At 41.7% G+C, this 16,442-nt stretch overlaps 1 protein-coding gene and 1 long non-coding RNA gene across 38 annotated transcripts in view; one reads left to right on the forward strand and one right to left on the reverse strand.

Moving 5' to 3' along the window:
- The window catches only part of mical3a (microtubule associated monooxygenase, calponin and LIM domain containing 3a), a 116,073-nt gene that overhangs the window by 88,292 nt on the left and 11,339 nt on the right, over nt 1–16,442 (forward strand). For 14 of the 36 annotated variants that reach the window (XM_078168059.1, XM_078168062.1, XM_078168086.1 and 11 more), the window contains 11 exons: nt 310–372; nt 1,661–1,735; nt 1,878–1,991; nt 2,079–2,161; nt 2,244–4,299; nt 4,389–4,483; nt 6,320–6,370; nt 7,190–7,297; nt 11,857–11,950; nt 12,813–12,863; nt 13,849–13,899. In XM_078168059.1, coding sequence (XP_078024185.1) covers nt 310–372; nt 1,661–1,735; nt 1,878–1,991; nt 2,079–2,161; nt 2,244–4,299; nt 4,389–4,483; nt 6,320–6,370; nt 7,190–7,297; nt 11,857–11,950; nt 12,813–12,863; nt 13,849–13,899 — 2,841 coding nt within the window. Of the gene's footprint in view, nt 1–309; nt 373–1,660; nt 1,736–1,877; nt 1,992–2,078; nt 2,162–2,243; nt 4,300–4,388; nt 4,484–5,004; nt 5,182–6,319; nt 6,371–7,189; nt 7,298–11,856; nt 11,951–12,812; nt 12,864–13,848; nt 13,900–16,442 lie in introns of all 36 variants that reach the window. The other 22 variants (XM_078168090.1, XM_078168067.1, XM_078168074.1 and 19 more) reach the window with 9 other exon arrangements.
- On the reverse strand, nt 10,461–15,903 carry LOC117253747 (uncharacterized). 2 transcript variants are annotated; one of them, XR_004501424.2, is made up of 3 exons: nt 15,776–15,903; nt 11,841–11,932; nt 10,461–11,720 (listed from the first exon to the last, which is right to left on the reverse strand). It is a non-coding gene; the product is annotated as an uncharacterized LOC117253747 (long non-coding RNA). The 2 variants fall into 2 exon arrangements; XR_013491631.1 differs by having other exon boundaries at nt 11,841–12,036; nt 15,776–15,888.

Consider the following 16,442-nt stretch of genomic DNA (forward strand, 5'->3'; position numbering starts at 1 on the left):
TAATCATCTCTGGTTTTGTACATTTTTTTTGTCTCATTGTTTTTTTTTGTTTTTTTTTCCTTGGAATGTCTAATTTTGTGTTCAATCTTTTAATTTGTCATTCAGAGTCGCTGTTGGTCCTCTGGGGTGAACGTTCTTCAGCATCCCAGTGCACCTCATAACCCTCCCTCCCCTTGTCAATTCTTTTTGATTTTGTTCCGCTTTGTTCTTTTGTGTTCTGCTGTGTTCTTTCTCATGTGTCTAATTACTTTACTGTTATTTCCCTGCCACCTATCCCTCGTTGTTCTGTACCATCTGGTTTGAACGTAGCCCCTGCCCACACATCCGCCCGACACGAAGCAGTGAGAGTCTGGTTGGAGTCCATGTCTGGAGGTAGCACAGACTTAAAAGGGATCACAACATCCCGCCTTAGACTCGTACTCTATCTATCTGTCGGCTGGCCTTTTTTCCTGGAGCATGCAGAAACACGAACAGAGACCAGTACACTCACAAGCATGCATGCTGAAAAGCTGTCGCTCACAAGAGTTCTGCTCTCTTGGGGTCAGAGTTCACTCCCCAACCTCTCACCCCACCCTTCCAACTTCCAAAACATGTATTTTCTCTTTACTCACATAGCGTATTGTGCTGCCATGTAATGTACCCCAGAGACAGAAGAGCCATCACGGCTTGAAAACACTTAACACCACAGTGTTTCTTGCCCTGATGGGTAATGTGTGAAGTATTTCATCTGTAATCTGCCATTACTGTTATTACATTTATGGACTAGCCCTTAACTGGCACAAGTACTTGCATAAAGTTCAGATATGGAGGCTGTTAAAGGGATTATATCAACTTTTTAATAGCTTGACTGAATGTAATGAGAGTGCTACATGCATATTTGGATTCACAGGCAACACTCGTCTGGGTTAAAAGCTTGGTAAAGATCTCCTTGTGCTCAGATCCACCAGAATTAGATGGTTCCTTTAGTGTGTGCCTGTGCACCCACATGGACAAAGGCCTATAGTGCAGTTAGCAGAAGTGAAGGTTAATGTTGTAATTATATCCTAAACCTGCATACATTAACTGTGTGGGTTATTTCTCCATTTCAGATTTTGTTAGAAACGCAGTCTCTCCCACTTAATTTAGTTTAAATGATGGATTATTGCTTGTCTCTTAACTGATGTCATTAACATTTTTTGGTTGTGCTTTTGCTTGATTTAAATGTCATCCATTTGCTCATCTGAAAATGGATAGATGCATGTTTCTGTTCACTAATGCTGCTCCGCGCCCAACCTTTGTTCATATTTACTGACTCGACTCGTACGAGTTCATTTGTAGGCAGTACTAATATTTGATTTCCTTGCCAGAAAACTTTCCTTAAAGCTGTCCTCAGAAAAAAAATGGATTTGGGCTGTGAAGCCTTTTCATCCTTTTTCAACCTTTAATTTTCCACCCCGCTCTTCAAAACTGCTTTTGATAGATTTTTTCATTAAGCAATCTTTGAACCCCGGTGCTCTCTTTTTTTTAAGAGGAAAAAAACATTTAGCCTGAAGCTAGACTTTCTGAGAACAGTTCAGTTAAGGTTAGGAAGTTGAAAAAAGTTCTCGCTCTTGTTATTGTCTGAGGCGAGAATGTGTTACCCGGCTGACTTACTTCTTGCCGTCTTCTTTTGTCATGCCAGAGCTCTGTGAAGATGAAGATCTGGAAGCAGAAGCAGACAGTCCTGATGTGGAGCCTGGTACAGAGATGGATCAGGGTGAGCGGTTTGAATAATACAAATAATAATGAAGCCATAATTTCAAAAGAATTGTACTCCACTGCAATAAAAAGATATAAATAATTAACATTATAAACAGTGTAATAGTTTAATATTTCACAATGTTTTGCTTAAATTACAGACGACATCCCTTCAGATGCAGAAGCCGAGGCTCGGTTGCATCAGCTGCAGCGTGCTGAAGTGCTTCCTGAGGAAGAAAAGGAATCAGAAAGTCTGAGGATGACCCCCAGTATTGGTACATGCCCCTAATAATTAATCTGAATTGATCTCTCTGAAATATTTTCACATGATTAAAACTAATATTTTCGTTATTTTCGTTCAGAGCCATCCAGCACCAGCCCCGTGCAGAAAGAAGATGTCGTTCTTTCCCCACTCAAACCCTCTCCTGAAGAGCCGGAATCACAGGTTTAGATCAGTCTGCACTTTTTAAGATTGAAGGTATGTGATGTTAGTTTTTACTGAATATTATCTGCTCTTTCATTTTCAGATAAATCTGGCGAGGTCTCCGGGTGCCCGCTTTTTCTCAGAACCGTTCATACCTGAGGAAATAAAGCCACAGAGGTCAACTCCATCTCCCTCTCCAGCCACCAAGAGCCCGCTGTCCCCTTCACCTGCTCCAGTCCAGGAACCTTCCTCTGTCCCTTCTCCGACACTTGCTGTTGATGCTGCTGCTTCCCCTGTCAATGTCCCTGCCTCATCTCCCCTAACCTCATTCACCAAATCACCCATCAGCTCTCCAGTTGAGCCAGCTGTCGAGCCACCCGTCAGAACCCCTGTCAAGGCACCTGTTAGCTCCCCAATCCGCTCTCAGCCCACTCCACTGCCAGAGACTCGGACGCCAATATCTCCTGTCTACCCTCATCGTTCTATTTGCCCTCTCACGGGCAATCCCCTCTCCCCTATCTGTGCTCAGCCTTTGCCCTGCCAGGAACCCTCATCACCCCTCACCTCTGACTCTCCCGTCAGAACTCAGCCTGTCCCCGCAGTCACTTCAACGCCCATGACCAAAACAGACAAAGGCACGCCTGAGCCCTCAGTGTCCATAGATTCTTCAGCAGAGGAAGAATCATCTAAAAAGACAGATATCATTGAAGAATTTTGGTTAAAGAGTGCTGAGATCAGAAAGAGCCTTGGTTTGACTCCTTTGGACCGCAGTAGTAAAATCATAGAGAAGAGTGTTGTCACAGCTCCAGTGCAGGACTCCACCCCCATCAAGACACAGACTCCAGATGTACCGGAGGAACAGAAGCCTGCCTTCACTGGCCGCGCTGTCATTCGCAGACTCAACATCACCCTTGAGGGTCAGGTCATCACACCCATTGCTCCTGCAGAGCCCAAGAGTAATGGCTCTGACAAGAGGGACCTCAGCAGCAGCTCTGGCCTGGGGTTAAACGGGAGCATGGTCACGAGCCAGACGGCGAACAGTGACAGCTACAACACGTCTGACTCTACTATGCTCACCCCGCCCTCCAGCCCACCACCACCCGTGCCTGCTAATCAGTCTCCAGCCGTGCTCAGGCAGCAGAGACACCAGGTGTCCTGGAGCAACGGGACGGAAAAACCTCCACCTGAGCGTGCCAAACAGCCAGAGAAAACCAAGAGTCCCGTTCCTGCACCGAGGACCCAGCCGAGCCCTGTGTCTGCACCCAAACCTGCACCTAGGAAAATTTCACCTCAGGCAGAACCAGAAACAGCTCCAATGGTTGTCATGAGGGAGAAGAAGCCACGACCGCAGGAGGTGAGGAAGTCGTTTGTGGAGACGGTGGAGGAGATTCCGTTTGCAGATGACGTGGAGGAGTCTTATGATGAGCGGACACCAGACGCGAGCATGAACAGGTTCTATACTCCACCCACCAGCAAGCCCAGCAAGGAGAGACCACCCCTGCATCTGGCTCTGGCAATGGAAAACGGTAAACCCAATATCCCTGTCAGCCAAGCCCTTAAGACCCAGAGGGCAACTCAGTTCTCCCCAGAGGCCAAGGAGATCGCTGAGGAGAGAATGAAGGCCAGAGAAAAGTCTGTAAAGAGCCAGGCTCTGAAAGATGCCATGGCCAAACAGCTAAACAAAATGAAAGAATCTGACATAGACAAGGGTGCCTCACCTAAAGTGGCCTGGAGTGTCGCCCCAGATGCTGCCGGAAAAAGTAAAAAGTCAGCCGTCTCTCCGAAGACATCAGCTGTGAAGGCTCTGGAGTCAAAGAAGGCGGAGACAATACCAGAGCGTTTCTTCAGCAGCAACAAAAGTCTGGACAGCTCAGTGGCTTCATCGGATGGCTCCTCGTCCAGCAAGAGCAAGAAACGAAGTTCCCTCTTCTCGCCGCGGAAGAATAAGAAGGAGAAGAAAGCCAAGAACGACAGCAGCAGGCTCTCCGGCACAGAAGAGACACCGCCTAAACACAAGTCGCTGTGGAAGGCTGTCTTCTCAGGGTACAAGAAGGACAAAAAGAAGAAGGACGATAAATCATGTCCAAGCACGCCATCCTCGAGCTCCACCACTCAGGACTCTGGGAAGAAGAGAACGTCACCTCTTGGGAGATCATCAGGTAGGAAAGCTGATCCAGGGCAGGTTTTTAATTCAAAACTTGTAAAATTTCTATTAAAAAAATCTGTTTTTGCTTATTATTTGCTACAGACTTGAAATCCCGCAGAAACTTGAGTTTCTCCGAGGACTCCGACCTGTCCTGCGATGATGTTCTGGAGAGATCCTCCCAGAAGTCAAAAGCAGATGTAAGTCACAATAGACACAGTTAGACATGTCACATCTTCGTCATGAGGTATTTAGACATGTATAGCGTTGCAAAGCCAGTCTGAGCTCATTTTGGAGAAGACATTTTAGTCTGCTGACAATGAGCGCAGACCAGAGCCGGACTGGCCTCGGAAGTTCTTAAACTTGATGCTCTATTATATGATATTGGCTCAGGTTTAATTCCAAAGCTAATTTTGGTGGATAATTTGGGCGAAATCATTCAGTGCACCCTGATTTTTTTCCAGTTTTTAAAAATTGGAAGCAAATACAGGTGACTCTCAGGTGATGCGTTCATCCTGTTAAGTGTAAAGCACAACAACACAAGCGTGTGTATCCCTCGCAGATATGCCTGTTTAGCCTCTCCAGACCCGAGTGAATGAAAGGTAATCTGCGGAAAGGCTTAGCAAAGGCTATGCGTCAAATCTATAGCATCCATTTCAGTTTAACTGTCTTTTAAAAAAGCACTTTCCTTTAAATAATTTCTTCCACTTCACAGCAGCAGCAGCACATGGACATCTTTGACCTAGTATCAGGCATGCAGAAAGAAGCGATTAAGGAGGTGAAACTGGAGAAGGAGAGAAGGAGGGAGTTAAAGGAGAGAAAGAGGGTGAAAGAAAGGCATAAAGAAAGGGAGCGGGAGAAAGAGGTTGATCGAGAAAAGAAGAAAGACGATGAGGAGGTATTGTGCAGCAGGGGGTCAAATGATTTTGAATTTCATCTAAACATAGGTTTGGAAATTGGTAAACGTAATATATGTAAATTTCTACTAATGTTAAGTCCACAAAGCTTGCAACTGGCTTTCAGACTCACCTCAAATTAACATTAAATACTTTATTCATCTCTTTTTAAGTGATGTTAGATTTGCAAATGTTTGCATTTGTGCCTTCGGGTGATCCCAGAGCAGTTCATACAACCAAATCATGATTTAAAAACACATTTCCAAGGTCTTCAGCACCACAATGTGACATGTCATATGCACGCCACTATAATTAGCCAACAAAATTACTAAATGAGTGAATTCAAAAGCCTGGATTCATTACATATGCAGGTGGCACATTAGGACTGTGCAGGAATTCAGCACACAATATTCACATTTCCATCATATGAGTCCTTTTATTTGAATCCATTTGCATTCATTATGTTGGCTTGAAATTCAGAAACGATTGTCTCCGCTGCTGCTCAGTCTGTGTGTGTGTGTTTTTGGTGGTTTAGATAGACGCAGTCGAGTTCAGGGCCAGAGGCATGAATTCATTAACCGCTGTAAAAGCATTTAAATAAAGCTCTTTGTTTTCTTCATTTCGACGACATCTATGAAGATTTGACATTTTGTTATTCTTCAGTAATATCGATCTGAATTTGAACTTTGTGCGGCTCCAGTAATGGGAGGTCAGCGCTGTGTCATGCCTGCCAGGCCTTGCGTAATTCAATCAGAGCCTCCGGGAATCAAGTAGAATAGTCTCTAGTGACTGTTGTGGTGTTTATAGTTTCCCAGATCTGTGAGTGTATTAGATATATTCTCGTAGACATAATGTTAAAAATAACAGACCTGTGTTACTGCTTTATGACGTGAGATGGTTGTCCTACAATGTGATTTGTCGTTGACTAATTTCTGATTAACATAGACGTATCAGATGTCGCTGCACCTTGCCATTTTTGTGTCGGTGTGGGATATTAACATTGCCTGTTTTTGACTGTACCAGCTAAATTATGACCTTGTTTTGTTTTATTTTGACCAATTTTAACATAATCATTAACCCATTTAATCACATCATCTGTATCATGTTTGTTCCCTCCCTGTTTTTTTTTTTTTCCCCAAGTCTGTTTATGTCCCTCACGCACTGGCGTTCAAGAGATCGTACGCCACAAAGGTAGTATTACATACATTCCCATTGATTACCCCCACCACCACCACCCCTGCCCCCCACCCCCCCCACCCTCAGCGCATGTGCCAGTTTGCTGTCATAACACCTCATTTACATCTGGCCTCAAACTAACTGTCCTCTCTGGATGCATGTGACAAGGCGGGGCCGCAGCGCGCGCTCACTCACTGCTGGATCTCCACTCTGTTAAAACGCGACTTTTTCCAATCGCACTTTTCTGGTCACAATGACACCTCTGCATCTCTTGATATCAGGGTCGGTTCCTCTCTGAGGATCTGGTTTGATATTAACCTGCCTATCTGTCACTGTGGCACTGTTTTTACCCCAGTCTGGATGCTGGGATAACTTTGACGTTTTCCTTCAGTGCTGTTCTCTCTTGCTCCTGACTCATGCCAGCTTTTTATGTCCTCACAAGTCAGCTAAAAGGGGAAACACCCCTGCTTATTCACACACTGTATTAATGCCTATAATTATAAGTTTTCATAATGTGAAGGATTATAAATGTGAGAGCTTCAGTGACGTTTATTATTTCATGTTAACACACCTTCAGATTGCAGTTTAAAGGCTTAAAAAGCCTGTAGATAGTGTTTACTCTGTAGATGCTGTGTAGTAAAGTTTGAAGTATCCCAAGATAGATTACATTGTGCTAGTCAGTGTTGTCCTTCACCTTCTACAAGACCTAATCAGTTTCCCCCTCCTCTCCTGTTCATTTTTTCTAAAGGGCCAGGGCCCCATGGAGTCAACTCCACAAATTAGCTGCTTGTGGGTGAGACCTCTCTGACCCATGTTTTTTTGTTATTACCCCAGAAAACCTACACAGAGGAGGAGCTGAATGCCAAGCTGACACGGAGGGTCCAGAAAGCAGCACGACGACAAGCCAAGCAGGAGGAACTCAAGAGACTGCACAGAGCTCAGGTAACTGACCTTTGGTGATCCTCTGACCTCTCCTCCATCGCAATTGTGAGGTGGACGTTTGTAGTTTTGAGTGAAAGCCATGAAACTCAGCACAGAGATTCATATTATCCTCTGGATGAACTATTTTTTTTATAAGATTTTAAAAACTAAGACATACAATCTTAACAAAACACAAACAAAAACAACAACAAAGAAAAGAAAACAATACAAAAAAAAAGACTTATAGTAACACACATCACAGAAACGTACAAACTCAGCATCTGTATATTCATATCTGATCATCATCAACATCATCATCTCTCACTTTATAAACTCAAAAACAAAAACAAAACGATATTTTAGATTGTTACCAATAATTATTTCCGAAGTGGCATTGTTGTCCACTTATCCCTCTGTAACAACCACACCAAAAAAAAGATAAAGATAAGTAAAGGAAGTAGAACAAAACAAAACCTCAAATCATCGTCTGGATGAAGGACCATTGTTGGGACAAAATTTCAGTTTGTCTAATACTTTGGTTTATGACAGAATACTTGACATCGGCCACACAAAAGCACATCAGACCGATAATCTTTGAAAAAAATCATATTCCCCTTCCTCCTCATAGTGTATAGTGTGTGCACGTGAAAGAAAATAACCAATCAGAGCCAAGGAGTCTCTAACACAGCTATCAGTCATGTCAATCACTGCGCGTGGACTGTGGTCAAACTGTCAAAGAGACGTCTATGCTGCTACATGTAGCTACATGCTAATCTCAGTTTTTCCCTGATTTTGGATAAAATTACTGCTGGAACATGTGAAGTTGTGTTTTAAAAGATTTTATTTATGGTTTTTCCCACGGAAGAAAGTGCCACTGTACTCTGTTACAGTCATTCCCCAGCTGCACGTACGCTGCTACATGTAGGTACATGCTAATGTCAGGGAAATATGTAATCTCTGTTGATGATGTTGATTATTACCTCCGCCAAGGAGATTATGTTTTCGCCGGCGTTGGTCTGTTTGTCTGTTTGTTTGTCTGCAAAATAACTCAAAAAGTTCTGAACGGATTTTGATTAAATTTTCAGGAAAGGTTGATAATGGGACAAGGAACAGATTTTGGTGGTGATCGATTGAAGCGAAGTGGATAAAATGATAAAATGGCAGGGAATCCGAGCTGCTTCGCGGAGGTCAGCGCTCTCTGAGTGCTTTTCTAGTTTATTCTCGATTTTAGATTACTGCTGGAACATGAAAAAAAATCATATTCCCCTGCCTCCTTGTAGTGTGCAGTGTGTGTATGTGAAAGAAAATAACCAATCAGAGCCAAGGAGTCTCTAAAGTAGCTATCAGTCATGTCAATCACTGCCTTTACATTGAACTTAATAAACATACATGCAAGTTGTCATTGTGAGCACATTAGCATGTTGACGTAAGCATTAAGCTCAAAGTATCACTGTGCCTAAGTACAGCCTCAGAGAGCTGCCAGCATGACTGCAGGCTCTTAGTCTTGTTTTGACGTTGAAAGTAGGTTTAATGCATATGTTGGTTTAAACATGATGTTTGGGTGCTGAATAGCTTTCAAACAGTCAGGCTCTTAGTCTTGTTTTGACATTGAAAGTAGGTTTAATGCATGTGTTGGTTTACTTATGATGTTTGTGTGCTGAACAGCTTTCAGTCAGACGAGGGTGTTTTCCATCAAACCATTATTAACATCATGCAAAAAAATTAACTGGGTTACGTGTATGCCAGTAGTGTTGGTGTTGTACAAGAGGAAGGCTACATTAGTATTGTTGTCACTGTTTTATTTATTTGTTTTTTTCACAAACCATATGGTCACTCTAATGTGACTCAGCCTTCTTGGAGTGCGGCCAGATTCATCCTTCGGTTTGGAAATCCACTGTGATTGATGTTGTAACTCTGCAGTCAGGCTTCCAGTCCACTGACTCAGCACTAAGCCACAGCTAAAGTCTCTGCTCCCGGAGCCGTGGTTAGCTGGCCTAAATTTTGCTTCCTTTTAGTGGCTATTTGCAGAACCCAAACTGTGCTTCTTGTTTAGCTCCTCTTTCTGTGTTGCACTGATAAAGTTGAGCACTGACAGAGGAAGTTAAAGTCCGGGGGGGGGGCTTAAATTTAGCTGTTTCTGCTCATTTGATCGTTCCACCCATACATCACTTTACCTAAATCAAACCAATAAATGAAATCTTACACAATCATAATCATTTCAAATATCATTAAACCGGATCACTTCTCTTGTATCTATTGTATATCACACACCACTAACATTGGATACAAAAGGCAATTCTCCATTTCACCAGAGGGGGCTCTGTGGGCTCAATTTGCCAGTCAGGCTTTTGAAGACATGCAAAACCCATTTGAAGTAGTTTGAACTGGTTTACACGGGCCATTCAAAGAAATTATCTTCAATTATTGCCCACTTAGTATTCCTGGCAGATAAAAGCCAGTAGTACTTGTGAAGATGACACTGAATAAGTGCAATAAGTCAGCATTTAAATTACTGAATTAAACGAAAACATGAAAGGATTTTTTGTACAGTGGCTATGGTACTTTAAGGGTTTAAATAAAAAAAAAAAAAAAGAATATGTCCTTGATATCGAAGGGGACCAATTATGCTTAATTCATTTTCTGTTATATATGTTATGTTACAATGTTGGGTGTTCATATTAGATGTGGTGAAAGTTTAAAATAATGACGTAAACATGTAAAAGTGATCATTGTGAGCAAAAACCTCAGGCTTCAGACCGTTCTGAATTCTCTTTCCAACTGTTTTCCTACTTAACTTACATGTTAACATCAGATCGTGATGGATTTCTTTATATGGTTATCTGCTCCAGGCACGTCACTGCAAGTGTTTACATTAGCCTACGCTGCTACATGTAGCTACATGCAAATGTTGAGGAAAAAATGTGATCTTGGTTGTTAATTTTTCCCTGATTTTGGATCATATTACTGCTGGAATATGTATAGTCATGTTTTAAAGATTTGTTTTTTGTTTTTGTTTTTTTATGGTAGAAAGTGCCACTGTACTCTATTAACAGTCCCCAGCCGCAAGTATGCTGCTACATGTAGCTACATGCTAATGTCAGGGAAAAAAATGTAATCTTGGTTGCAAATGTTAATTTTTCCCTAATTTCTGATCATATTATTGCTGCAACATGTCAGGTTGGGTTTAGTAGCTTTCATTTGGGATTTTTCACTGTAGAAAGTATCGCTGTACTCTGTTACAGTCATTCCCTTGCCACAAGTACATTGCTACATGTAGCTACATGCTAATGTCAGGTAAAAAATAATAATGGTTGTTGGTATTGTTAATTTTTCCCTGAATTTGGATCACATTACTGTTGGAACATATCTAGTTGTGTTTAGAAGCTTTTATTTATGATTTTTCACAGTAGAAAATGTTGTTGTACTCTGTTAACAGTCATTCTCCAGCTGAAAGTACGCTGCTACATGTGTGTTATTGGTGATTTTTTTTGTGGTAAAAATGCTGCTATAATCTGTTACAGTCTTCCCCTGGCTGCAAATAATAGTGCAGGAATGCAAAGAGCATAGATACTGAAGACCCAGAAAGGCTGACCAATCAGAGCAGAAATATTTTTTGTTTGTTTGTTTTGTTTTTTCGGGAGAGGGGGCTTAAAGAAACAGGTGCTAAACCAGAGGGTTTCAGACAGAGGGTGAAGTTGTTCCAGCACAGACAGTATGAAGAAAATAAAGAGTTGAACATCAAAGCATATAAACATGTTCTGGTTAAAAAAACAACTAAAATACAAATATGAATGTGAAAATAAACATAATAGGTGCCCTTCAACACTGGTTTACTTTTTTCTCATAGCATTAGTAGTTTCAAAGTAGGTAAAAGTTGTGGTAATGAAATTTTGTACGTGCTGTTTCACCTGGCTCTGTGGCCTTGGCCTCCAATTACAGAGCCCTTCAAAAGAGTTATTCATTGACAGGTCCTTCACCTCCTTTGATACTTTCCGCTCAACTGGTGATTAAGATTGAGTCCTCTCCATTGGGAAGTGATTTCACTTTAAAATGTTTTGTGTCAAAAGGCTGAACACCTTGGCTGCCCAGAGCTGTATTTGTAAATGGGAACGACTGAGTTTAATACGGGTGTTGAGGCTGAATGCTCCTCTCAGACATCCTAAGAGGCTGCATCCCCTCTATAATTCCCCCCCCTTCACTGCCAATAACCAGTGAGAGTGTGGCGATGGCCAAAAAGCTGAGAACTATGAAATATTAATAGTTTTTGTTAAAATTCATGAAATAATATTTGCCTGTCAGAACAGCCTCACGTACTTGTAGACATCAATACACTTCCAATTAGCGGTGCTCCCGCTGTGCCTCCAGCCATTTATTTTTAATGAGGGTAAACTGTTGCATCAGTTGAGTGTTAGAGGTAACCTCTGCAGCCACGTCCCTCAGAAACCTGTGACACAAATCAGCCGTAATTAGTGGGAGATGTTGTTATTTTGTGCACCCATGTGACATAACTTGTCTGCGATGTAACTGTGTTTATGTATTTGTGCATTTCATTAATAACTCTAACCTGCTTGTTTGTTCAGATCATCCAGAGACAGTTGGAGCAGGTGGAGGAAAAGCAGAGGCAGCTGGAGGAAAGGGGCGTAGCTGTGGAGAAAGCTTTGAGAGGAGAAGCAGGTAAAGACTCGTCACCTACACCGTCAGACATTTGTTTCTTAGATGAATCTGGCCATCTCCCGCGTCGTGGTGTATCGGTAATGCTACTGCAGATAGACGAATGCCCACATTAAATGAACTGAGGGGTGTTGTAAGTTTCATAACACATTTAACTCTCTTATTATTAACATTTTACAAGTGATTTACTGTATGTAAGGCAATTAAAGCTTGTTTTTGTGTTAGCGCTGGCTCCGCGAGGCCATGTTTTATCTTTATATATCAGTTCAGACTTCTCTAGAGCACTAAAGGGAATAATAATAATATCGATAATTAGGATGATGTAACCAAGACGATGCATTACCTCAGAAAAGCTGTCCCTCCGCGATCATTTCAATTGTATTAAAATTACACTTATACAGTCTTGCTGAAACGTTTTCCAGCCTGTAGATTTGTGTGCAGAAAGACGTATTTGTTTCTCCAAAGTAATAAAGCCAAATTGGTCTTGACAAGGGACTATCACAGACAATATATTTCCGAGATGAAGAATACATTATTTGTTAGCGGGCAGCGCAGTTCATTATTTGGTGCAGTTTTATAAGTGTGAAGCATGGATAGCGCTCAGTAGCAGTAACACATTATCTACGTGATGTGAGTTTTGAATGCGATTAAGACACTGAGGTTGTCCTTTACAGAGCTGACAGAGTGTTCCATCCTAATTTACTTAATGGTGATGGCAACAGAAGCTTTTATCATGCAAATGCACGCACGTAAATCCGACCGCTCTCTCACCGAACTAAATGACTATTTACTTTTCCCATCAGCTGTGTCTCCAGTTAATTGTTTGAGTATGTTTTAACTTGTTTACTACTCTACTCTCTTAAAGGATTGTATAAAGGTACTTATACATTACCCAAACAGCACAAAAGAAGATCAGGTATTAGATCTACCAATGTTTTTTTTCCCCCTTATTAATGACATGTGACACTGTTATGTAGGCTCCATCTGTGGTGACACACTGCAACAGTTCTCCATCTCTAAACATTGTCGGTCTCTGTCCGTCCATAACGTGTCCGCCATCGTCAGTCCGAGCTGCATGCGACCGGGAGAATGTGTGTCCCCGACATAGATTTGTGTTTGCTCATTCTGGATGTGTTTTGTCCTTCACCGCCTCTCAATGAGGAGAGTTTCTGTACTCTGATCAAGACTCAGATCACGTCACATTTTCGTAAATGCAATCAAAATGTAAGAAATCTAATATAAATTGGGTTTGCAGGCTGACAACTTCTTTATTAGAATATTTTCCGCAAATGTTTGCTGTGGCTGAGTGACTTGATGCAGACGTTGGTTGAGATTTTATCTATTATGTATATTTTTTTTATTGTGGTAACAGCAATCCAGAGTTGTTTGTGACTTTGTCTGTCGTACTTAAAGATCACACTTAACACTCAGCCACTCTTTCAGTCTGAAATAATTAAGTATTAAATCAGAAATTATTCTCATCGAACATTGGTGCAATTGGATTGAATATTAGAGCTTTTCTCGCTGTTTGAATCAGCTACAATTTGTCAAATTAAATGTACACCATACAAAAAAATAATGCCCTCGACACATTACAAGAGGCTTTGTGTGATATTAAGCAGACTGAGCCAGTAAACAGCAATACAGCAAATCTATGTTGCAGCCTCTTATTATTTTGGAAAATGCCATGTAGCATTGCTCAACCTGACTTGCGTTCTGCACTGTGGTGAGTACTGTCGGACTCTCTTTGTTCTGAGTGTCACTGCGGTGTGTATGCGTGTGTCCATGTGCAAGAACATGCATGACTTGCCGTTGTTGGAGAATTTTGTGTGTGTGTTTGTGTGCCCAGTTTGGGGCCGTGTGAAATAACTCCTATCTCTAATATATCCCTGTCATTGTAGACTATTGGGGAGATTCTAATTACAGTGAAATCCTGGACTTGCATCTGGGCGGTATGTATTTCAAATCTGTCGCTTTAAACTAACCTAATGGCTAACCCAATCTGTCCTCCTCCCCCCCTTTTTCTTTTACGACTTGAGCTTTGTACCCCTCATATCTACCTTGATTGGCTGACTGGCTGGCTGGCTGAATGGCTGGCTGGCTTTCAGCCTCATTGCAATACTTTATGCTCCTGTAACCCCCCCCCCCCCCCCCCCCCCACTGGGGTTTCTAGTTCAGACACTCTTTACATCAAACAGAGATAAGACACTTGGCCTCATGCTGTCCTCTTAAGATCATCCTTGATCTCGATGAACTCATGAAAGATGAATGCATGAATGAATAAGTAACTTTTATTTGTCATTCCTCAGTGCGCAGACTGTATAATACAGACTGCAGCAGAGACGCAAACAGAGACATATTGCAGAGTCACAAATAAAATAATAAAAAAACAGCAAAATAGATTCTTGCATTCAAAGAAATATGCGGTCCACTCCAGGACAGTCAACAAATAAGTAGTAACACAATGAAATGAAAGTAAATAATGCAATGACACTGATGACTGTGCAGTTTCATACTACATATAGAACATGCTCTTTAAAGATTGCCTCACATAATAGCCCAAAAAATTGTAAACCAAAATCATGTTGTAGCAGCATGATGGTACTTTGGGATTCTGATTTGAAGTTGAATGTTGCTGATATTCTATATTTTTCATATTGTCAGCAAAAAATATCTCTTGTTATCCCATGTAAAGAGAAAAATAAACAATATTGATGCTACTAGCACTTATTCCTCTGTGCCATAGAACTCAACTGTTATCTAAAACCTATTAAAAACACATCAATGACTATGTTTAAATGCACAAAATATTTTTTTTTTTTCTGCCATTATTCCAAAAAAGACAATTTTTTCCCTTTAAGCTGTGTACGTGGCTAAATTTCCTGTTGACATGCAGCCATGATAAAAGTGTCCTAACATGCTGTTTATCACATCAAAATATGGAAACGTGGAGCAGCAGGAGCATCTCGTGCTGTTTTGCTTCTGTGCATCAAAATAGGATCCTTCAGAGTTCTCCACTGGTGGCGAACTTCTTCGACCACGCCTACATTGCCTCCCTCTTCCATTTCTTCAGCCACCTTCTATGAAAGGTCGGGGTTGCAATATTTAATTGCATATCCAAAAACCTCTTAATATCATAGTCTTTTATAATGTTTATAAGTAGATGTGTTTCTTCTTCTGAACGGAAATGTGGGCTTTTTTTAGGCATGCATCTGTCCCCCACAGCCTTGCAAACTGTTGGCTAGTTGGATTGTGTACAACACAGAGAGCAGACAGTAAAAAGGCCAGAGGCCGTGTGTTGCAAACTGCAGTAAAAAACCCCCCATTTGAGACACATATTCTGAATGCGTTGTATACATATCAAAGAATGCGCCTGAAACCTGATAATAACAACATATCCTATATCTTATTTGTAAAAAGGCCTAATTCAGAATTGCCAAACAAAATATGCCGTATCAAATTCAGAATATCGTCATGTTCGGAATAAAAGTGGAATGTTAGTGTGCATGGAAACCTAGTCACTGAGCTGCACTGTTGCACAATACAAGCATTATAGTTTATTTTGAATGAAGCACACACACTCTGTCCTGCTGCCATAAACTAGTGCATCACATATGTATTATTCCACAGCTGAAAATAGTCCCCGACAAATCCTATTTACTCCTCTTGTAGTTATGTTTTTTAAAAACTACAGCACCCAGCTGTTTTTTGTTTCTGTACCAACATGCACTTAGAAAAGAGACACATGTTGCAATGCGCTCACATTTACAAACACATAACCCCCTCCTCACACACATGCAAACACTGTGAAAGTATTGTATAACCTACCCTGGACTAACTCATGCTAAACTGCTGGCATGGCTCTTAGCTTCCCCTCGGAGCTCTGCGCTGCTGTAGCCCTGTCCTGTAGTCCCAGCAATGGCTCCCCTGACTTTCTCATACCTGCTCAGTTGCATAACTCCCCAAGTTTGTGTGTGTGTGTGTAGTGTGTGCTAATAGGCAATGTTGCAACCACTGACCCGTAGCTGCTGTGTCTAAGCTGTGATTGACCAATAGTAACCGTGTCGGCCGTGTCTGGGTGAGACGTCTCGTGGTATCTGTTGTTATCCTGTAGACTGTGGCCTTTCTGAATATGAGTAGAATGCATCTATTCCTCGTCAGGCCTGCTGGGAATCAGCAGGCTTTATAGTTTTTCAGTGTTAGTGAAATCCCGCAGCAGGATTGAGGAATACAGGTGCATTTACACATATTTGAGCAAGGCCTGCGCTTCTCTGTTGGTTTTGTCCTGCTGGTTGTTGTCAATCATCAGACAGGAGATTGCGTGGAGTTTTCTCGTAAAGATGAATATACCTCTAACTCAGCTGGTTGACCAGGGTACTTACACGGAGACGTGACGTTTCTTCAGCTCCTTCCATGCAGTGTGTGAATGCTAAAACAGTTGGTGTCTCACTTTGAATCTTTGTGACTGGAAATGGTGTCTGAATTCCTTTTTGTC

This window comes from Epinephelus lanceolatus, chromosome 5, assembly GCF_041903045.1.
Source record: "Epinephelus lanceolatus isolate andai-2023 chromosome 5, ASM4190304v1, whole genome shotgun sequence".
Lineage (NCBI taxonomy): Eukaryota > Metazoa > Chordata > Actinopteri > Perciformes > Serranidae > Epinephelus > Epinephelus lanceolatus.